The sequence below is a fragment of the Eriocheir sinensis genome, chromosome 24 (assembly GCF_024679095.1).
Source record: "Eriocheir sinensis breed Jianghai 21 chromosome 24, ASM2467909v1, whole genome shotgun sequence".
Taxonomy (NCBI): Eukaryota; Metazoa; Arthropoda; class Malacostraca; order Decapoda; family Varunidae; genus Eriocheir; species Eriocheir sinensis.
The window spans coordinates 4,953,741-4,976,658 of record NC_066532.1 but is presented as its reverse complement, the minus strand read 5'-3'; the positions used below and the strand labels follow the sequence as shown (position 1 = coordinate 4,976,658).

General features: G+C 48.4%; 1 protein-coding gene across 1 annotated transcript in view; it reads left to right on the top strand.

Annotated features, from left to right (window-relative positions):
• Nucleotides 1–22,918, top strand: part of LOC127002801 (serine/threonine-protein kinase pim-3-like) — a 34,112-nt gene that overhangs the window by 86 nt on the left and 11,108 nt on the right. Inside the window, exons 1-3 of the mRNA XM_050869002.1 lie at nucleotides 1–210; nucleotides 9,527–10,059; nucleotides 21,848–22,054. The exon at nucleotides 1–210 is cut by the window's left edge and continues 86 nt beyond it. Of these exons, the coding sequence (XP_050724959.1) occupies nucleotides 120–210; nucleotides 9,527–10,059; nucleotides 21,848–22,054 (831 nt within the window). The 5' untranslated portion in view covers nucleotides 1–119. The remainder of the gene's footprint in view (nucleotides 211–9,526; nucleotides 10,060–21,847; nucleotides 22,055–22,918) is intronic.

The following is a 22,918-nucleotide window of genomic DNA, read 5'->3' as shown; positions in this document are numbered from 1 at the left end:
TATGGAGGATGTGTTGATGTTTTGCAACTCTAGGAAATGCAACATTGCGACGTTAGCGCCCCTGAGCCCCCCACGCGTATAACAGAACTATTCGTGCATTGTTACTAGCCCTCGCCAAGATGTTGATGCAGAGGATGTTGAATGTCTTCTCGCAGAACTCGAACCTCCCCCTCTCCGTTGACAGATCCAAGCCCAAGCCTGTTATCAACGGTGAGTGCCCATTACTTCTACTACTATCACCACTACTACTACCATTACCACTACTACTACCATTACGTCTACCACTACGAGTACCACTCCTACCTCTGCTACTATTACTCCTACTACTACTACCACTACTAGTGCTACTATTACTACTTTTACAATCATTACTACCACCATCACCACTATGTACTACTACTACTACTAATACTAATAATAATAATAATATTACTACTTCTAATAATAATAGTACCCCCACCCCCCAACCCCACACACACCCTCAGCCCCGCCAGCTCGTCTTGGTTGTTGCGACGTTCTTGTGTTGTTGGGCAATTTGGAATTAGTGGAGGCGGGCAAGGACGGTGGAGTGTGTGTGGTGGGAGTGAAGTAGGTCGCTGCCTCCGCGCGCTGTTCCTCCCCTCCCTTCCCTGCCTCCCCTCCAGCCTCCCGCCCTCCGCTCCCGACCCAACGCAAGGCCGCCCCTGTATGCCTGTTATGGTTCCTGTGTTTGCGGAGGCTCGGGGCGTAGGTGCTTGGGGCATGGGCGACGGGGCTGCCTGGTGAAGGGAGTGTGAGGCTGCAGGCGGGGCTGTTGCGTGAAGGTGCTGGTGAAGGGGTTGAACGAGGCCATTGATTGTATTTTGTAGGTCAGGGGGTCGTGCATTAAAATTTGCGCTGCATGGAAAGAAACTGTATACTGTAGTGGAGGGTGTGAGGATCCCGCTGGCGTGTGTGCGTGATTCTTGCCGCCACGGAGAGCGAGTAGAAAGGGGGAGCACCTGAGGCCCGACACAGCTAGGCAGGTATATTCAGGGCACACAAATTACAGGGAAGTAGGTACCGTGCTTTCATGTCACGCACGATGGCTACACGGCTGACACACACACACACACACACACCATCAGCAGCAGAGGAAAGGATGTGTGCTTACTAGGTGGGTCATGTCATGTGGCGCAGTTCCCGTCTCTAGAACAGGGTCAGCGGTGTTTGCATTGCCAGGAAGGGCGGTCGAGGCTCCCCATGACTCTCCTTCACTCCCTAGACGACCATAGTGTGACCTGGAACTTTCAAACCCCAGCTGTTAGACGCAGAAAGACAGGCAGCGTCACACATTCCGTTCCCTGAGTGTAAGCGGCTTGAGGAAAGTGTCTTAGATGTCCGGCCTTCGCATACCTCTTAAAGAAACCCTGAACTCCACATACATACAGACCCCTCCTTTCCTGTATCTTCCTGAGACATAGTAATTGACGAAGACGCAACCTAACTCAGCATGGGTTAGAAGAAAGTGGTGAAGGGGGGGAAGGGGGCTGGTTGGCCTACTCAAACCTCTTAAGGAAGGTTTAAACTCCACATACATACAAACCCTTCCTCTCCTATAGCTTCCAAGACCTAGTAATTGATGAAGACACATCCTAACACTCAACATCCCCTTAGAGAGTGATGCGAGGCAGCTGTTTGGCCTATTGAAACCTCTTTAGAAAGGTTCAGACTCCACACACATACAGATAGGTCCTTTTTCCCGTACCTTATAAGACTGTAATTGACGAAGACGGACCTAACTCAACATTCCCTAAGTGATGCGTGGTAAAAGAAAGTGACGGTGGGGAGGGAGGAAGGGGGGACTGGTTGGCCTACTGACGGCTCTCCACGGAGGTCTGATTCTACCTATCCAATCATTTCCTCGTTTAACCTCGACCACCAGCATTTGAGAAACCAAACACGGCAGAACTACTTTCCCTGAGAATGAGGGACGAAGAAAGTGACTGGTTGTTGTGTTGGCCTACTCTGCTCCTCGAATGCGCATGACAACCTACTCATCTGTTTTCCTTTACCTCCTGAGACCTATTATCAGTAGCAAGACGAAGAGCAACACAACCCAACGTAGAGAGTAAGCTATGAGAAAATGATGTAGCTTGATGACCTACTCAGGAGCTCATGACCCCCGAAGACAACCCACTCAGATGTTTTACCTCTTGAGACGTATATTAGTGGCAAGAGGCAGAGTAACACAACACAACGTAGAGGGTGTAAGCTATGTGAAGAAAGTGATGTGGCTTGATGGTTAGCCTACTCAAGAGATCTCAAGACATCCTACCTACATATTGTCTACATAGTACCGTACTCTTCTACACCTCCCAGCAAAACGAAAACCAACACAACACAATCTAGAGGGTGTAAGCTTTGAGAAGAAAGTGATGTGGCTGTCTGGTTGGCCTACTAAGAGCTCTCAAGACTCCCTAAGAATACATACTCAGATCTGAACCTCTCGGACCCAGTATCGCAACACATCCTTATTGAAAACCTGCTGAAGAAAGTGATATGGCTGTCTGGTTGGCCTACTAAGAGCTCTCAAGACTCCCTAAGAATACATACTCAGATTTGAACCTCTCGGACCCAGACTTCCAGCAACAACGTATCGCAACACATGCTTATGAAAACCTGCTGAAAAAAGTGGCTAACTGGATGGTCTGCTCAGCTCTCAAGACTCCATAAGAATATATAGATCTCTTGCACCTCCGACAGCCAGTATTCCAGCAGCCAGGCAACGCAAGACAACCGTTCCCTGAGTACTCGCCGCGACGCCACACATACTAAAAACGTCCCCAGAGTTTGAGCCTTAAAGAAAGTGACTTGAGTTGCCCCGCCTCCTCCTCCTCCTCCTCCAGCCCCCACTTCTTCTGCCTTAAATAGACATGTTCTCAGTACGCAACCAGCCGTGTCTGTCTGTCCAGATGCCGCGGGGGAAGAACACACACACGTACGCACTAACAAGACGTGTATGGAGTACCCCCCCCCCCCCGCCCCCCTCATACACACCTGGTCAGTGCTCTTAAAGTTAGGTTCAGGGGACGCAGCAGACCGCCTTCAGGAATACCAACAAGCCTCCTGGGCGTCCTCGCAGCTGCTGGTCTCTCTCCCACCCTGACATTAAAGCGGAGTGCCCGATAGATATTCCTTTATTGATCAGAGCGCTCCATATAGACGCTCCACTTCGGGAGCCTCTACGCCGTGTACTCTTGCCTCTCCCTCCCTCTCCATGGCATCCGTGATACGTAGGAAGAAGAGGAGCGAGGAGGGTGAACCAGAGGGAGGAGGCGTGGGGAGGTGCGTCAGTTTATCGATGGTTCTTCTTCACGAGGTACGATGCGTTGGTGTTTGGGTTCCGCTCAGCACCATAACACGATTCTCAACGCCAATGCTCATGCTTTCATTGCGCACGTGGTTTCTGAACTCATACCTGGGGACTGATGGAAGAGTTACCTGTCAGCTGAGAATACATGCAGTAAAAAGGGTGTTAAGTGTTCCCCTCGTGACCCAGTTCCTCTTGCTTACCTTATGCACCCACCTGAACTGAACGCGTGGATTCCCAACACTACCTGGGAACATATATAGTTACCTGTCAATTGAGGAGACATAATAACGGGTCTAAAGTTAAGTGTTTCCCTCGCGACCCAGTTCCTCTTGGTTACCTAATGCACCCACCTGAACTGAACGCGTGGATTCCTAACACTACCTGGGAACATGTATATTTACCTGTCAATTGAGGAGACATAGTAACGGGTCTAAAGTTAAGTGTTTCCCTCGCGACCCAGTTCCTCATTTTCATCCCCCGTACCAATCTTCATGTTTTAATTGACCTCGTGGATTCCTAACACCACCTAAGAGCATATATAGTTACCTGTCAAATGAGAAGACATAAAATAGTAAGGGGGCATGAAGTTAAAAGTCCCTTGCGACCTAGTTCCTCGGTTTTTACCACTCGCACCAACCTTCGTGTTTTCCTTTAGCACGTGGACTCCTAACACCACCCAAGAACGTATATATAGTAACAAGTTTAAAGTCAAATGTTTCCCCTACGACCCAGCTCCTCTTTTTCACATCCCGTACCGACCTTCATGTTTTCCTAGAGCTGGTGGATTCCCAGTTTCACCTGCGAGTAATGGGAACATCGAGTCAGGTAAAAGGTAAACAGTTTTAACACACAGCCTCCGCGTCCCAGTTCCTCGCTGCACCAACACCCAAATATATGCTTCCCTGTTTGGCCGCGCACGTGTCTCCCTCACTTCACCACCAACAACACAGGTGGACGACGGTATTATAAGGCACATAATATCAACTACTACTCAGATTCGTACCCAGCAGCGTATCTTACCATCATAGCATCATAACTACCCTGGGAATGGGACGCGTTACTATAAACCTGCCATCTTACCCATAGCTTACCTCGTATGGTCGTATCGTAAAGCAGTTCGTCCCCCAAGCACACTTATTTGACAAGACTTTCGTGGGAGTTGTCAGGGGCATTTCCAGGGATAGTTTTATGACCCTGGTGGTAGTATGACCCTTTTTCTGTACATATTTGACAAGGCTTTCGTAGGAGTTGTAAGGGGCATTTCCAGGGATAGTTTTATGACCCTGGTGGTAGTATGACCCTTTTTCTGTACATATTTGACAAGGCTTTCGTAGGAGTTGTAAGGTGCATTTCCAGGGATAGTTTTATGACCCTGGTGGTAACATGACTTCTTTTGCACCATGAACCTAAGAAACACATATTTGACAAGGCTTTCGTAGGAGTTCTAAGCATTTCCAGGGATAGTTATATGACCCTGGTGGTAGTATAACCCTTCTTCTGTACCGTGAACCTAAGATACCACTCATAAGATCCCTACCTATATCATATTAAGCCTTTGGAAATAGCTGTTGAGAGAGTTGATAGCGTCTGAAGCAATACCGAGCCATAGACACCCAGAACCACATATAGCAGCCCCCATAGAAGGCAGGATGGAGTTAATATGAAAAGCAACGACGAGTCACATTATACGGATGGTTACACGGAACGGCGTAAAATGGGTACAAAGGCATTATGGGAGGGAGGAAAGGGAGGCAGGGGAGGAATCGATTGTGGTGTGAGGGAGAGAGGGAGGGAGACGGAGGAAGGGAGGGAGAGAGAGCAGGTGGCATTATGAGACCTGGTAAGGAGGGAAGAGAGGAAGAGGAGGAGGTAGTATTATGGGAGCTGGAAGGGAAGGGAAGGGAGAAAGAGGAACCAGGATGCATTATAAAAGATGGAAAAGAAGGGAAGGGAAGGAAGGGAGAAAGGGGAAGTGCCATTTTGATACTTGGAAAGGGAAGGGAAGAGAAGAGAAAGGAAGGGAGGAAAAGCGAGGAGCATTGTTAGGACTGGAAAGGAAAGAGAAGGGAAGGGAAGGAAAAGGGACTGAAGGGAAGGGAAGGCATGAGGAGGAAAGAGAAAAGAAGGGAAGGAAAGAAAAGGGAAAGGGAAGGGAAGGCATGAGAAGGAAAGAGAAAAGAATGGAAGGGAAGAGAAAAGAAGGGAAGGGAAGACAAAAGAAGGGAAGGGAAGGGAAAGGAAAGGGAAGGGAAGGGAAAGATTGAGACGTGAGTAACAGATGAATGAGTCACTGGAGATCACGAGTCATGAGTCAGCTGGCAACCAAGGGACTTTCTCGTCTGGCTACAATTGACTCACTCCTCGATCTCGCAATGTGGAGTTCGTAGGAGGATCGGACCCCTTCTTAAGCCAATCCGATTCCCTGTACCTCCGAATACCGTTACTTTTCACTGTTGCTTGACACCGTTTAGACTCACTACAACGACTTCCTCTTTTAAATATGGTACACTTTTTTTTTAACTTATTTTTTACTACTTTCGAAATGTGGAGTTCGTAGCCCCTTCTTAAGCCAATCCGATTCCTTGTACCTCTCTTCACTTGTCACTGTTGCTTGACACCGTTTAGACTCACTACAACGACTTCCTCTTTTAAATATGGTACACTTTTTTTTAACTTATTTTTTACTACTTTCGAAATGTGGAGTCCGTAGGAGGATTGGACCCCTTCTTTAGCTGATCCGATTCCCTGTACCTCCGAATACCGTTACTCTTCACTGTTGCTTGACACCGTTTAGACTCACTACTACGACTTTTAAATACACTTTTTTTTTTTTACTCATTTTTTTACTACTTTCTCGCAATGTGGAGTTCGTAGGAGGATCGGAACCCTTCTGTAGCATATCCGATTCCCTGTACCTCCGAATACCGCCACTTTTCACTGTTGCTTGACACCGTTTCGACTCACTACGAATACATTAACATACTAACATATTCCTTGCTACTGTTTCTATCATCCTTCAGACTACTACTATTGCTGTCTCAACCGTTTATACTGTTACTTTTCACTCAACACTTCTACTTAGCTCTCTCCTTCCTGTACTCACTCACTTTGCTGTTATTCGTCTTCTGCGCCGCTTTTCCGCGCATGTTTCCCGCCCATCACGCCAACAGCTGGTCACTCACACCCCGTTTTCTTTCGCCTACGGTCAGAAGTCCCCGCGTCCAGTCCATTCAGCATTCTTTCCTCACCTCCAACGGAACACCTTTTTTCTTACCTCATTTTGGTGGTGGTGGTTGCCCGCGTTTCACACTCACCCAGATACCCTTTTTTTTTTTTTTTTTTTTTTTTTCAGTGATGAAGCTATACGTATTATTTTTTAGTCTATATCTATATGTTTCTATCTCCATATTCAACCATTCTCTACTTTTCTTGTCTTTATTCATTTTATTATCCATTCTCTCTCGCTCTCTCACTCTCTATCGAACTATCCATCCATCTATCTATCTCTATCTCCACCAGTTTTCTCTTTTATTCATTATTCTATCCATATACTACTCTCTCTCTCTCTCTCTCTCTCTCTCTCTCTCTCTCTCTCTCTCTCTCTCTCTCTCTCTCTCTCTCTCTCTCTCTCTCTCTCTCTCTCAGAAACAGGGACGAGGTCGGGGCCACCGCTGCGTCTGACTCGTATCACTTGACAACAAACTCCTCGCTCACTCTCGCCTAGAAACACACCTTATGATCAACCTTTAGGCGCCCAGGTGTTGCAGGTGTTCCTTGGCTTACCTGGCGCGACGCAACACTAGTAACACCTTACGTCCAAGAGTGTTGGAAGGCGATACTAAAAGACAGTGTTACAAGGGAGAAAAACTGATGTGTGTGTGTGTGTGTGTGTGTGTGTGTGTGCGCAGGTAGAGAGGGAAGTGGAAGAAGTGAAAGTTTCTGAGCGTTACGTGGAATACAGGTTGTGTGATACGTGTGTGTGTGTTTGTGTGTGTGTGTGTGTGTGTGTGTGTGTGTGTGTGTGTAGGTGAGTGAGTGAGTGGGTGGAAGTGGAAGGTTCAGATCTGCAGCTTAAGAGAGAGAGAGAGAGAGAGAGAGAGAGAGAGATCCCCACAGTAAAGGGGCTGGTGGATAGGGGAAAGGTTGGTGAATGGGGGAAGGGATGGTGAAGGAACAGTGGATAGGGGAAGGGTTGAAGGGGCTGGTGGATAGGGGAAGGGTTGAAGGGACAGTGTATGGGGGAAGGGTTGAAGGGACTGGTGGATGGGGAAGGGCAGGTGAAGAAACTTGTGGATAGCGGGAAGGGTTGGTGAAGAGACTGGTGAAGGGACTCATGTGTAAGGGAAGGGATCATCACACTAGGTTATAAGCAATAGTGGAGGCGGAGAATACAAGTCAAGGGTAACTTAGTAATACCGTTCAGGGCCTTGACGAAACTGGGTCAGGCGGATTAATCAAGACAGAATTCCATAATGGCGCGAATCGCGTCTGCGCCACATATGTTATCCGCCTCCTCAACAGCTGCCAAAGACGGGAGGAAGAAGAGGAGGAGGAGGAGCAGGAAGTATAGAGAAAGGGATGAGATGTAGGAAGAGGATGAAGTATATATATGAGAGGAAGGGATTGAAAAAGAAGATTGGAAAGGTGAGAATGAGGAAGAATATTAGTGTTGGGAAAGAAGATGAAGGGAGAAAGAAAAGGAGAAGAAAATAGTAGGAATAGGTAAGGAAGAAAAGGTATGGAAAGGAAGGGAAGGAAGGAAAACAAACATAAGAGGAAGTGAAGATAGAGAATGAAAAAAGTAGGAAGGAAAAAAGGAAAAAAATATGGAAAGGAAGGAAAGGAAGAACTAACAAGAGAAATTAAGTTAAATAAAGAGAACGAGAAGAGTAGGGAGGAAGGGAAAGAGGAGGTGGAAGAAAAGGAAGAAAAACAAACATAATAGAAAGTAAAAGTGAATAAAGGGGAGAGAGAGAAAGGGGGGGAGGGGAGGAGGTGAAAATAGGTAAGGAAATGGAAGGGAAAGGGGAAAGGGACCTCACAAATTACCTTCAGCCACGTATTCACACATCTACTTAAGAGAAGGAAGTGAGTGAAGAAGAAGAGTAGGAAGTAAGGAAAGGGAGGAGGGGGAAGGGGGAAGAAGGAGGAAGGGGAAGAGGGAAGGGAAGGGGAGGAGGGGAAGAAGGAGGAGGAAGGCCATACAAGTCTTACAGAAAACCCATACACACACACACACACACACACACACACACACACACACACACAGACATTACCATCACTTACGCTCCTTGTACATAGAAACACACAACACACACACACTTCCTTGAAATCGAGAGAAGAAAAACGAGGAGGAGAAGGAAACGGAAGAAGAAGAAGGAGGAAGAGGAGGAGGAGGAGGAAGAATTTAGACAGGTGGAAGGGAGAAAGAGGAAGAACAAGAGGAGGTGTAGGCCTATGGGGTATGGAGTGGGTGGATGTAAGTTGAAATGTGGGGCACTAGACGAATGCTCAGATGGTAGGCGGCGTTAGACTGTGATTGCGGTGCCGGATGTTAAGTGGGTGAGCTGGGAGGCCGAAGCAGAGAGGAGGAGGAGGAGGAGGAGGAAGGTTCTGAGGCGGCTCGACGCAGTAGTACCCCGACCTGGCTCCGCCCACCCTCGCCTCACGTCATCCTATTGATCTCGTAGAGTCTAGCCGCTCTCCCTCTCTCTCTCTCTCTCTCTCTCTCTCTCTCTCTCGGTGTGTGTGTGTGTGTGTGTGTGTGTGTGTTGAGGTCTGTTTTCTTACTATATAGCTTCCCAACTCTCTCTCTCTCTCTCTCTCTCTTTCGTCGTCCTTGGCTCACTCCCTCCCTCTCTCTCTCTCCCTCCCTCCCTCTCTCTCTCTCACTCCCTCTCTCTCTCACTCCCGCTCCGTCACTCCTGCTGGCTCATGTGGATGTGGATCATTAGGTCAGGTGCTGCTGGAACGGCCTGGGCCCCTACAACACGCATTAGAACGCACACACGCACACACAGACACATACACTTACACACACACACACACACACACACACACACACCTATGAGTCCCTACCTTCACCTGAGTATTCGTGTGTGTGTGTGTGTGTGCCTATAGTTCACCATGTTCCCTTGACCCACATCCTTGCATGCGTGTGACTCACCTGTGTATTTTCGTCTCCCTCATCAGTGCCTCGGGATCAGCAGCAGCAGCAGCAGCCCCAACAGCAGCCGCAGACCCCCCAGCAGCAGCAGAATGCCCACAACAACAACCACCCGGCCTCCACCAGCGCCGCCACCACCACATCCCCGCCCACGCATATAATCCACAACGCCCACGCCCACGGCCACACCACAGCTCTCTGCCCCACCATGAGCCACGCCCCCACCGCCACCTCCACTCTGCTCTGCCCCCATCATATCCACGTCCCCGCCCTGGCCTCCACCTCCAAGCCAACCCCGCACCTAACCTCAAATCCAGGGGGTGGGGGCGGTAGAGGCTGCGGCCCTGGTGGAGGCGGTGGACTAGGAGGTGGAGGGAACATATCGGAGCGGGAGCGGCTGTACCGCGTGGACAAGACGGTGGACGAGAAGGGCAAAGTGGTGTCCAAGGTCTTAGGCAAGGGCGGCTTTGGCACCGTCTACGCAGGAACGAGGATGAAGGACGGAGCGCCGGTGGCCATCAAGTCGATAGCCAAGAACCGCGTACCGGCCTGGGGCGTGGTAAGTCATATCTCTCTTTATCTTCGTTGTTAGCCACGCACGAGACCTCCTTCCTCTCCCACTTGCTGTCCTCCTTCCCTTAACTGTTAAGGTAGGCCTGATAGCAGATGAGGAACGGAAACTGCTCTTAAATGTTTTGTAGGGCAGATTTGAAGGTTACTAGAGACGATTAATGCACAAGTTCACTTCTTCCTCCTCCTTCCTTAACTGTTAACGTAGCCCTGATAGCAGATTAGGAACGGAAACTCTGCTCTTAAACGCGTAGTAGGGCAGATTTGAGGTTTACTGGAGGCGACTATTACACAATCTCTTTCCCTTCACTCCTTCCTCCTCCTCCCCATACCTGTTAACGTAGACCTGATAGGAATGAATAGGAACGGAAACTCTGCTCTTAAACGCGTAGTAGGGCAGATTTGAGGTTTACTGGAGGCGACTAATACACAATCTCTTTCCCTTCACTCCTTCCTCCTCCTCCCCTTACCTGTTAACGTAGCCCTGATAGCAGATTAGGAACGGAAACTCTGCTCTTAAACGCTTAGTAGGGCAGATTTGAGGTTTACTGGAGGCGACTATTACACAATCTCTTTCCCTTCACTCCTTCCTCCTCCTCCCCATACCTGTTAACGTAGACCTGATAGGAATGAATAGGAACGGAAACTCTGCTCTTAAACGCGTAGTAGGGCAGATTTGAGGTTTACTGGAGGCGACTAATACACAATCTCTTTCCCTTCACCTCTTCCACCTCCTATTGCCCTAACTTAATGTATGCTTGATAGTAGATTGGGTCCGGTAACTCTGCTCTCAAACACTTGGTGGGGTAGGCTCGGTGCGTACTGGAAGCGACTTTTCATGCACAAACGCTTTGGCTCGCTTAGTCCTCCTATTCCCTTTAACTGTGTACTCCGGAGCGATGGCAGTGCGTCAGTACCGTTAACTCTGCCCTTAAACATTATTCTAGTAGGGTAGGTTCAGGCGACCAAAGCACTTTCTCTCCCTTTCTCTCCCTCTTTACCTGTTTACATTTCGGGGTTTACACACCCAAATTTGATAAGGCCTTTCTAGATATTGTGGGTATTTCCAGGGGTAGTTTTATGACCCTGGTTGTAGTGTGACCCTTTTTCTGTACCATGAACGTGAAAAAAAACACTGATGGGCACCCGACTAATCCCAGTTGTGGACTTTGGAAATTGTTATTGTGAGCCGAAAGCGCCTGAGATTACTAGCCCAGGTACAGTTAGCTACGCCCTCACACAAACTTGCATTGGGGCAGGTTCATGGTTTGCTGATTATAGCGATTTGATGAATGATATGCCGATAAGGTTAGAGGTAAAGGTAAACTAAGGGGCATATGCTAGAGCTACGCGTGGCCTCGGCGCTCATCTCTGTTACATTAGCTCTTGAACCTTATTGATGGGAAGTACTTGTATAGAGGGTTTTGGACTTTAGGGCTTTAGGTGTTTCTGATAGAGCATATACTATAGCTGCGCGTGGCTTCGGTGCTCACATCCGTCACTATAGCCATGTAGTCTTGTCAGGAAGTATTTATATTGGAAGTTTTGGGTTGGTGTTTCTTATGATTTGCGTCTCAGGTGTTTGGCAGGTAAATAGGTAAGGTTAAGGTCATACGTTATAGCTGCACGTGGCCTCTGTGCTCATCTCCGTATCATTAGCCTTTGACACCTGAGTGGAAGTATTTATGTAGTGGATTTGGGAACTTAGAACTTGGTGTTTCTTATGATTTGCGTCTCAGGTGTTAGGCAGGTAAGTAGGTAAGGTTAGGGTCATACGTTATAGCTGCTCGTGGCCTCTGTGCTCATCTCCGTCACAAGGAGGGGGGAAGGGAGTCTTCAGAATGAGGTTTGTGTTGATATTTACGTTCTCGGATGACTTTCACTTCATACGAGAAAGTGAACAGTTCCTTGAAGCCAGCCTGCGCGCTCTACCCCCCCCCCTCCTCCCCCTTTCCCCTCCCCCGCAGCTCCCTTCATCCCCCCGCCCCCTCTCCTCTCCGATTCTCTTTCTCGCTGTCTGTCTGTCTCTCTCTTCTCCTGTTGACTTCTCTCCTTCTTCCTTCTCTTCGCTTCTCTTTTTTGATCTCTCCATCTTGGTTTAATCTGTTTCTCTCTCCTTCTCTCTTTATTTCCGTTTATCTATTATTCTCTTATTTCTCTCTTATTCGTTTTATTACTCTCTCTCTCTCTCTCTCTCTCTCTCTCTCTCTCTCTCTCTCTCTCGTACTGCCACCTATCACACCTGCCGTTCCCGTGCACAGGTGAGCTAACAGGTGTAGAAAGTGCACCTGCCCGCCCGTTGCGTCACCTGGACCTCATTCAGCGCAGGTGTCTCCCTTTCCCTCCCTCCCGCCCCTTCATCGTCCCTCCCCAGCGGCTCCAAGGCCCAGATTCTTCAACATTTCGTCGCTCAAGTACACAAGGCTTTCGTAGGAGTTGTGTGCATTTCCAGGGGTAGTTTTATGACCCTGGTGGTAGTCTGAGCACCGTTGCCAGATTGTCGTACTCAGAGCATAGTATTTACCGGTTTCTGACGCCTAACTATTGGCAAGAAACATCAGGATCTAACTCTTTTAACGGTAACTATAAATGAGTTTCGTTTTGGGGTAGGAAATCGGGAAATATAAGCGGCTGAGTACGACAATCTGGCAACGTTGAGTCTGACCCTTCTTCTGTACCTTGAGCCTAAACAAACACTCAGTAGAACCCGAATGATGTTTTTTGGCCTTTGGAAATAGTTGATGTGAGAGGCGGAAGCATCTTGAGAATGCCGATCATGTTCTTGAAGGTATCGGGCGCCCATTACGACTCATTCCCAAGGCCACAGAGAAGATTAACCGGGTGTTCATGGGTTAACTTTCCCCGTTCAAGGTGTAGAAGACTTGTCATGGGCTGTTTTGTGTTCCTACAGATAGTTCTACACTTCCTCTGTACCTTGAACGGAAAAAAACACCCATGATAACCCGATTAGCCTTGGGAAATGTCATAAGTGGAGCCCGGTACGTTTGATATGGACCTAAGGCCTCTAAGGTTGGTATTCGTAGACCCTTCCACCTAACGTCAACTATTTTCAAAGGCCGAGAAGGAGATCAGTCGGGGTCTAATGAGTGTTTTTGTAGATTCGTGGTACAGAAGAAGGGTCAAACTACCACCAGAGTCATTAAACTACCCCTGGAAATTTCCCAAACACATACGAAAGCCTTGTCAAATATGTGTGCTGGGGAGCTGAAAGGTTTAATAATACGACCCTAAAAGTCTTCTAGAGATACCTAGTTTTACAGGGCCTTTGCACCTCGACCGGGAAAAGCCACTGATGAAAACCCGGTTACTCTTCACTGCGGCACTGGGAAACACTACTAAATGGAGTTCGGTACGTTTGATGATATGGACCTAAGGCTGCTAAATAGACGTCCCCAGTGTGCGTGTGGCGATGAAAATTGTCACTCGCCCTACAAATGAGGTCGGTGCGGCTCGTGTTGAAATCTCGCACATGTGGCAGCCAACCAACCCGCCGCCGCCGTGTATGTGTGTGCGTGTGTGTGTGTGGAGGCCAAACCCCGCTATGCCAACTCACGGTTAAGAAATCTAGGACTGCGATGGGCGCGCGCTCTCTCGTATTAAGTATATATATGTTATCCACTCTTCCCTCTCTCTCTCGCTCCCTCCCAGCGGTGTAGTGTACCCAGACGTCATTTGGCTGATAAATACATCGGGCGTACCTCCACTCCCTTGAAGATTTACGATAACTAGTCAGGTTTATTGCGCTGTAGGTACATTAAGTATATATTTATCCCCCCTTCCTCCTCCTCCTCCTCCTCCTCTCTTCCTCTTCCTCCTCGTCGTCTCCCTCCTCCCCCTCCTCCATAAAGTAGTACAGTACCGAGGTCTCATTGGACTTATAAATATGGTAAACACACACACACACACACACACACTCCACTAGACTTCACCTTTCCTTTCGTTTTTCCTTCTTCATTCCCTTTCCCTCTCCCTCCTCTTCGTAGCACTGTTTCGAAGTATCATTGGACTCATAAATATATACAGTAAACACACTATTACTATGCGTCATCTTTTCCTTCGCTTACCTTCTATATTTCCTTCCTTTCGCCCTTTTTCATATCATTTATCACCCTTAGAACTACCTCAGACCACTCACAACACACCTGGTATATTGGCCTCTACATAAATTACCTCCAGCATTTAAAGAACTCAGTCTATTCCTTTACGTCAGTCTATTTCTCTACCTCCTCCTCTTTGACCAGATATAGAACAGCACAGTGCAGTCTTAGGCCCTGAGCAGCGTCTAAACTTTTCTCTATATAACACGACCCAGTTTTAGTTGAAGCGTTACCCACAAAACCTATTTTTAAGCCTCTCGACAGTACTAAGAGCTGTGTGCCTCCCGACGTTTGGTATTAAGTAATCTAATGAGTATTTTGTGACCTAGTTAGAAGTTCGTCTCGCCCCAGTACACCTTGACGGGGCTCGAACCCTGAGGACTCATAACTTAGAGAGATGGTTATGGCTGAGGGTCCAAGAGGGTGAAGGGGTGAGGGGAAGGGGTTTGGGGCGTCTCATAAGCGATCGAAGAGCGTGTGTGTGTGTGTGCGTCGCCTCGAGGTCACCCGTTGAGTCCCGTGGTGGCTCAGCTGATGCGCATATCGTGTATGGGACGTGTCGTGTACCCTCTTCCGGTGTTGTTGTTTAGTTGTTTGATTGTTTACCTGTTTGTCTGTCTCGTCTTTTTTCCTTCGTCTGTATTTGTGTGTATTTATCTATCTCTATCGATGTGTGTCTTTGTATCTGTCTATGCCTGTCTTATCTTTCCGTGTCCCTAAACATCTACCTATCCGTCTCTATCTATCTACATTCACTTATCTTCATGTGTATCTAACCGTCCATCTATCCATGTCTATATGTGTCTTTTATTCACGTGTCCACCCTCCCATCCATCCATCCGCCCATCACGTGTCCGTCCTGGCGGCCTCATCCTCCCCGAGGTGACACAGAATGTTCATACATACATAACTTGGGTCGCCTCGCACAGCAGCTCCACTCTCTCCCGCCCTGCCAAGAACGGAGAGTGAATGGCACAACGCTTCTGAAGGTCTCCGCGCGGCCCTTCCCTTTCCCCCGGCACACCCTGAACCTGACTTCCGCAGTGCTGGAGGCCGCTAGATAATCGAGGTTACCGCTATCAGGCACCCCATTGAGGACCCTCGACGATTGCCCACTTGGTTATTACGCCAAGTTCTGCTGCCATGAGATTGATGTTGAGGTTCTTCTTGATAGTCTTTACCCCAACACACACTGAACCTGACTTCCGCAGTGCTAGAGGCCGCTAGATAGTCGAGGTTACCGGTACCAGGCACGCCAATGAAGACCCTTGACGAACGATTGCCCGGTTGGTTATTGGGTCCAAGTTCTTTAGCTACGAGATCGATGTTGAGTTCCATTCTTAGGCTGTCCACGTACGAAGTCAGCGGGGAAAAATGGAAGATGTGCTTAACAAGGAAGGAAGAAAGGCCTAGAGAGGAGGAGGAGGAGGAGGAGCAGAGGGAGGAAAATGGGAAGGAAGAAAATCCTTAACAAGGAGGAGGAGAGGGAGTATAGGAAGAAAGACTAAGAGGGGGAAGGGAGAGACGTAGATATAAATTAAGGGAAATTCACTTATTTAGAAAGGAGGGAAGGCCAGGAAATGGAAAGGAAAATAGAAAGAGGATTTAGCAGAGGTTTTAAAAGGAGGACCCTGAAGAGGAAGGGGAAAAAAAAAGCAAAAAGAAAACTTAAACCCGTAGACGAAACAGAAACAGGTCCGTCAACGTCCCTTCCCATCTACTGACTTGACACGCCGCCATCCTCCCCCTCCTCCTCCTCCTCCTTCTCCTCCTCTAGATCTGATGCTGTCTCTTCTCGTCTCAGGGGCCAAAAAAGAGAGGACCAGACACCAGACCCGCGCAGCCCCTTTCATTTGGGTCCAACGGGTACTCTTACCTTCCCTCTATACATCTTCCTCCTCCTCGCAGCCTAATAGCAACCCGAGAACATTGTGTCAGGCCCGAGTGGATGCCTGACATACCCCGACCAGCGCCGAGTCAATATCAAGCGCTGGTCGACACCCCTCACGCGTTGAAAGCCTCTTAGATTGGTGTTGTTAGATGCTTTCGTCTCTCGTATCAACTGTTTATCTTGTATTTCCAAAGGCCCAAAAAAGGAGAGCAGTCGGGTTCTTATGAGTGGTATTTTAGGTTGTTGGTACAGAAGACGCTTTCGGCTCACGTCAACTATTTCCAGTGGCCAAGAAGGAGATCAGTCGGGTCCTCATGAAGCCTTTTGTTACATTCCTGACGTGATATTCAGCTTCCTAGGACACGTGAGGGACTTCCCCATTTGGTTAGCCTTCTTGTATTCATTCTGTATTACTTCCCAAGGCGCTGAAACCATAGTGTCCATATAGTGTAAGTTGTACCCAATTATAAAGCCCTTTTTTGACATTCCTCAGTTGGTTTTAAGCTTCATAGAACACGTGAGGGACTTGGTTGGTTGGCCTTCCTGTATTGAATCTGTTACTTCCTAAGGCGCTGAGTGTCCATATAGTGTTTATCAAGCTCCCAAGAAGCAGTACCCAATATTAAGACTTGATATTTAGCTTTAGATCACGTTTGGTCTTGATGTATTGATTCTGTATTACTTCCTAAGGCGCTGAGTCAATACCGTCCAATATTTAGCCTTTTCCCGACAGTCCTCTCACGTTTTTAAGCCTCTGAGTCAACTAGCTTGGTTGACACTCGTATTAATGAGCCCATATGGAGGTGCTGAGACGCCCAAGCTCTCTGAAAGATCGAGGGCAGCGCAGACGCCAAGCTTATGTATGTCGGTATTCTCAGACACTTTGGCTTCTCACATCAACTAATTTCAAAGGCCTCAGAGGTGATTAGTCGCGTTCTAATGAGTGTTTTTGTAGGTTCAGGGTACAGAAGAAGGGTCAAACTACCTCCAGGGTCATAAAAGTACTCCTTGAAATGCCCACAACCCCCACGAAAGCCTTGTGAAATATGTGTACTTGGGATCCGGAAGGTTTAAGAACATATCGTTTTGGCCTCACATCAACTACTTCCAAATGCCACAGAAGTGATTAATCGTGCTCTAATGAGTGTTTTTGTAGGTTCAGGGTACAGAAGAAGGTTCAAACTACCTCCAGGGTCATAAAAGTACTCCTGGAAATGACCCCAACCCCCCACGAAAGTCTTATCAAATGGGGGGTGTAAGCGTCGAAGTCTTTGAGAATGTGGAACCTACCCCTCACGACGCACCTTCAGACCGTCTCTGCTATAAGGGGGGAGATCCGTACCACAACTCCCACGAAAGTCTTATCAAATGGGGGGTGTAAGCGTCGAAGCCTTTGAGAATGTGGAACCTACCCCTCACGACGCACCTTCAGACCGTCGCTGCTATAAGGGGGGAGATCCATACCACAACTCCCACGAAAGTCTTATCAAATGGGGTGTGTAAGCGTCGAAGCCTTTGAGAATGTGGAACCGTCCCCTCACGACGCACCTTCAGACCGTCGCTGCTATAAGGGGGGAGATCCGTACCACAACTCCCACGAAAGTCTTATCAAATGGGGGGTGTAAGCGTCGAAGCCTTTGAGAATGTGGAACCGTCCCCTCACGACGCACCTTCAGACCATCGCTGCTATAAGGGGGAAGATCCACATGTCACTTGTCTGTTGCTGGGCCTTAGACTCTACGTGTGAAGAAAGGATGAGGAGAACGAGAACTAGGAGAGGGTAGACGGGGAAGGAAGAGATCTCCGCATTCTCTCTCCGGATCATTGGAAGCTCTTGAACTCCCACTCACGATTTTATCCATCATTTCGGCTCTCGGGAAAGTGAGTTATCAATTCGGTGAACGGCAATTACTTTCCACTCGTTCATCTTGGTCATTAGTACCGAGAAGTGTGATTGGGTGGTTATTACTCCGTTCTCTCTCTCTCTCTCTCTCTCTCTCTCTCTCTCTCTCTCTCTCCCTTTTTTTAACTCAACTTTCCTCCTCTTAGACTCCCTACCTCCCTATCATGTTCCCTTCCTCCTCCTCCTCCTCCTCTTCTTCCCCTTCTTGGCTGCCATCTCTTCCTCGTCACACTCTTGCTTCCCCTTCTTCCTCCTCCTCCTCCTCCTCCTCCTCTTTACTTTTCTTCCATATAGTCAAGTACTTTTCCTCCCTTTTTTCTCCCCCTCTTCCTTCTTTACTTGGCCTTCCTTCCTCCTTATCTTTACTTTTCCCTCTCTCTCTGCCTCTTCTTACTTTCCCTTCCTCCATTTCCACTTTTTTTCCTTCTTCCATCCTCTCTCCATCCTTCCCCATGTCTGCCTCTTAGTTTCCTTCCTCCTCCACTTTTTTTCCTCCTTTCATCCTCTCTCCATCCTTCCTCATGTCTGCCTCTTCTCACGTTCCCTTCCTCCATTTCCACTTCTCCTCCTCCCTCCTGTAATTCATTCTCTCCTCTCCCCTACGGTTTCTCTCCCTTTTCTCACTCCCTCTCCCATCCCTCCTACACTCCACTTCTCTCCCCTTCCCTTCCCCTTCTGTTTCTCCCTTTTCTCACTCCCTCTCCCATCCCTCCTGCACTCCACTTCTCTCTCCCTTCCTTCCCTTCCCTTCCATCCTCTCCATCCTTCCCCATCCTCCATCTCCACTTCTTTTCATCCTTCCATCCTTTCCTACATCAGTATCTCTCCGTCTTACCCATTATCGGCTCATTTCCACCCGTCACTAGGCTCAGTATGCGGCATTTACCTCAGTTTCCCCTATCTGGGTCGGCTGGTGTGAAGTGGGTTTTCAGTCTACCTCCTCGCGCTTCCGTATACAAGATTTCTGTTCTGAGTTGTTGTAGCCGTTTTTTTCCCTCTTCCTCGTTCTCGATTCCGCTTCCGTATTGAGGAGGAGGAGGAGGAGGAGGAGGAAGAAGAGGAGGAGGAGGTTGAGGACGCACGTGTTAGGCTGAAAATAACTTACCAGAGATGTTTTTTTCTCTTATAGTCATGTGTGTGTGTGTGTGTGTGTGTGTGTGTGTTAGAGTGGTATTCTGCGTCACAGCCAGAGAGAGAGAGAGCGAGAGAGAGGGTTACCTACTGGCGCCTCGTTCACATTACGGCGCCCAAACACACACACATATATTTGAGAAGGCTTTCGTAGGCGTTTCGGGCATTTCCAGGGCTAGTTTCATGACCCTGGTGGTAGTATGACTCTTCTGAACCACGAACGTAAAAAAATAAACTTAACAAAACCCGATTAGTCCTACTTTCGGCCTCTGGGAATAGTTGGCGGGAGGGCTGACTGGGAAGGGCTGACTGGGAGGGGAAGGAAGGAACTGGCGGCGTCATATGAACACAAGGGGAACGAACTGGGGTGAGTGACCTTGGGGAAGCGTTAGCGACTCCCAGCCACGCGCCTCCCCTCTTCCTCCTCCTCCTCCTCTCCCTCCTCCTCTTCCTCCCCCTCCAGCCTTCCTTCCCTTCCCTTCCTCGTCTGGCTTCGTCGCATTATTTCTCGGGGCTGAAGTCTTGAGAGAGAGAGAGAGAGAGATTTCTTTGCCTCTGTATCACGCTTGTCGATCGTGGCAGTGGTCATGTTTGCTCTCTCTCTCTCTCTCTCTCTCTCTCTCTCAGCGCATTATATCCCCTCACGCCGCCAACAGCTATTTTTCCGTCTTTGAGTTGCCGAAGGTCGAAAAATTGAGCGCGTAGGTGAATTAAAAAGTTCCAGAGTTGAGGTTATGAGACGAAGGCGGAAGAATACTTAGAATATATCGTTACTTCCTCCTTTCTTTACTGTCTGTGCCTGAAAATGTGGTTATAAAGAGGAGGAGAGAGAATTATACATCGATTCCTCTCCCCTTTGGTTGCCTCTCCGAGCTCTCAAATGGTTCTCCTGTTTCCGTGTTTCTGAGTTGGCTTTTTTTTTTTTTTTACAACAAAAGAGACAGCTCAAGGGCACAAAAAAAGGAAACCATAATAAAAAAAAAAAGCCCACTACTCGCTGCTCCTAATAATAATCAAAAGAGGTGGCCGAAAGAGGGGTCAATTTCGAGAGGAGAGGTGTCCCGATCCATGAAACAGCAGACTGAAATTAGGAAAGATAAATGCAAGTACAATGTTTGGATAATCTTACAGGTGACATAATGAGACTTCGATGGCATGGTTTATATATTCGTGAGGCTGTTGTTTTTTTTACTCTTGTTTCGAAATACTCTTCTTGGGCACCAGTATAAAAAATGTTGGTAAAAAGTACAAGTAACGGAAAGCATATGTGGTGTGTATAGCAAAATGAAGCTTAACTATAATACTCAGAGCCGTGAATCCTACTAAATGGTGATGAAGTTGTTCTAAAATGCGATTCTTTCCATGAAACACACGAGGAAAACAATAAACCGGTAACCTTCTCTTCCTCCCTTCGCTTCCCCTCCGGCTTCTCCCTTTCTCTCCCCCTCTTCCCTCTCCTCCATTCCACTCCCTTCCCCTTCCATCTCTCCCTTCCTCCCTCTCTCCTTTCCTACCTTTCCTTCTACTATGCCTCCCTCTTTCTCCTTCTCTTCTGCTCCTCCGTTCTTTCTGTTCCTTTTTTTCCTTCTTTGCTTTTCCCTGTTTCCTATCGAGACATGAAAAACACCTCCGAATTAACCTGCTTTCACAAATTGCATAACTAAGAAGAAAAACTAACCCAACCTGCTGCCATTGCTTCTACTTACGTCTTTCTGTTCCTTTTTCTCCATCTTTTCCCTGTTTACAATCGAGACATGAAAAACACCTCCGAATTAACCTGCTTTCACAAATTGCATAACTAAGAAGAAGAAAATTAACCCAACCTGCTGCCATTCCTTCTGTTTACCCGTCCTCCGTGAATCAACGTCTGCTGAGGGGATTACGTTCAGCGGTGTCTTGTTACCTAAGTCGTAGTAATCTGTCGCCGCGCCTAATCTTACCTAGCCACTCCTTACTCTCATTCCTCACCGCGTAGTGTGTTGAGGAGGGTCAGGAATCTAGCGGTACTTGCCTCCGATTCTTCCCTCCCTCCCTCCTGTGTTTCCCTCCCTCCCTCCCTCTCCCCCCTGCAATTCACTCCCGTCCCCTCTGGTGTCTCCCTTTCACTACCTCTCCCTCCCTCCCTCCCTCTCCTGCAATCCATTCTCTCCCTTCCTTTCCCTCCGGTTTCTCTCCCTTTCTCTCCCCCTCTCTACTCCCTCCTGCACTCCACTTCTCTCTCCATCTCTTCCCTTCCCCTCCGGTTTCTCCCCGTTCTTTCCCCCTCTCCCCTCCCTTCCCCTCCGATCTCCCTTTCTCCCTCTATCTCTCCCTTCCCTTCTCCCTCCCGTCCTGCTTCTCCTACTGTTCCTCCTTTCTCCTTTCATTCTCTTTCTTTTATCTCCATCTTTACTTCTTGCCTTTCTGCCTCTTCTTTCTTTCCCTTCCTCTATTTCCACTTCTTTCTCTCCCTTCCAATCTTCCCTTTCTCCCTCCTATCTTCCATCATCTTTCCTTCTTTCCCTTTATCAATATACTCCCTTCCCACTCTCAGCCCTTGCCCCCCTTCCTTTTAATGAATCCCTTTATGTCACGTTGCAAACTATATATGATTCTTCCCACCTACTGCTTTTTTCATCCATTGTATTCCAAGTCTTGTGCGTGGCTTCGGTTCCTATGAAAAAAAATAGTTCCAATACATGACACTTCCTCACATCTGAACCCTCTTTACACAGGTGCTTCTTGTCTTCTGCAGGTGCACGGGAAGCGGGTGCCCTTGGAGGTGGCGCTGCTGCTGAGGGTGGCCCACATACCCCAGGTCGTGCGTCTCCTGAACTGGCTGGAAAAAGAAGACTCGTTCCTGCTGATCCTGGAGCGGCCTGAGCCTTGTAAGGACCTCTACGAGTACGTGACGGAGCGAGGACCCCTGCCCGAAGACGAGGCCCGCGACTTAATGCTACAGGTAAGGGGAAGGAGAGAGAGAGAGAGAGAGAGAGAGAGAGAGAGAGAGAGAGAGAGAGAGAGAGAGAGAGAGAGAGAGAGAGAGAGAGAGAACACACACACACACACACACACACATCACACACACTTACCTTCCCCCCTTACATCCTAAACCCCCTTCCTCATCCCCCCCACCTCTTAAAACCCTTCCCCTCCCCCCTCCCCCCCACGCACTCTCACACATAACACCCTCCCTCCTTCCCTCCCCCCCCCCCCACACACACACATACACCCCCTCAACCTCCTCTTAACCCACCCACCCCCAAAATTAAACGCAGTAGGAAACCACAAACAAAGAAGCAAAACAAAAACGCATCGCAGCCCAGTACCAGTGTTCCCAAACCGGCCATTGCCCCCACGACAGCACCCTGCGTCGCCCCTGCCTCTGTGTGTCCTTGGGTGGCGTCGTAATACCAGAGTGGCGGCGACCAGCTCGGGTTATTGGCCTCCCGGGGCATGCGCTTACTTCCTCTCCTCTACATACGAGATCAAGTCGAGGTCCTAAGTTAGTCTCTTCATTGGTTTGCACACCTTGGACGAAGCGCAAAACAAGACGACGTGCGTATGGCGAGCGTATGATAGCGTATGATTCTCGAGTCTACTTGAGAGTCGAACTGTCACTACGGACCCACATTCTAAAGCATTTCAATATACACCCACATTTGATAAGGCTTTTCTAGTTGTTGTGGGCACTTCCATGGGTAGTTTTATCTGCCTTGTGAATGTTTGACAAGGCTTCTGCAGACCTACATTGGATAAGGCATTGGTAGAGGTTGTGTTAGTATTTCCATGGGTAGTTTTATGAGCCTAGTGAATGTTTGACAAG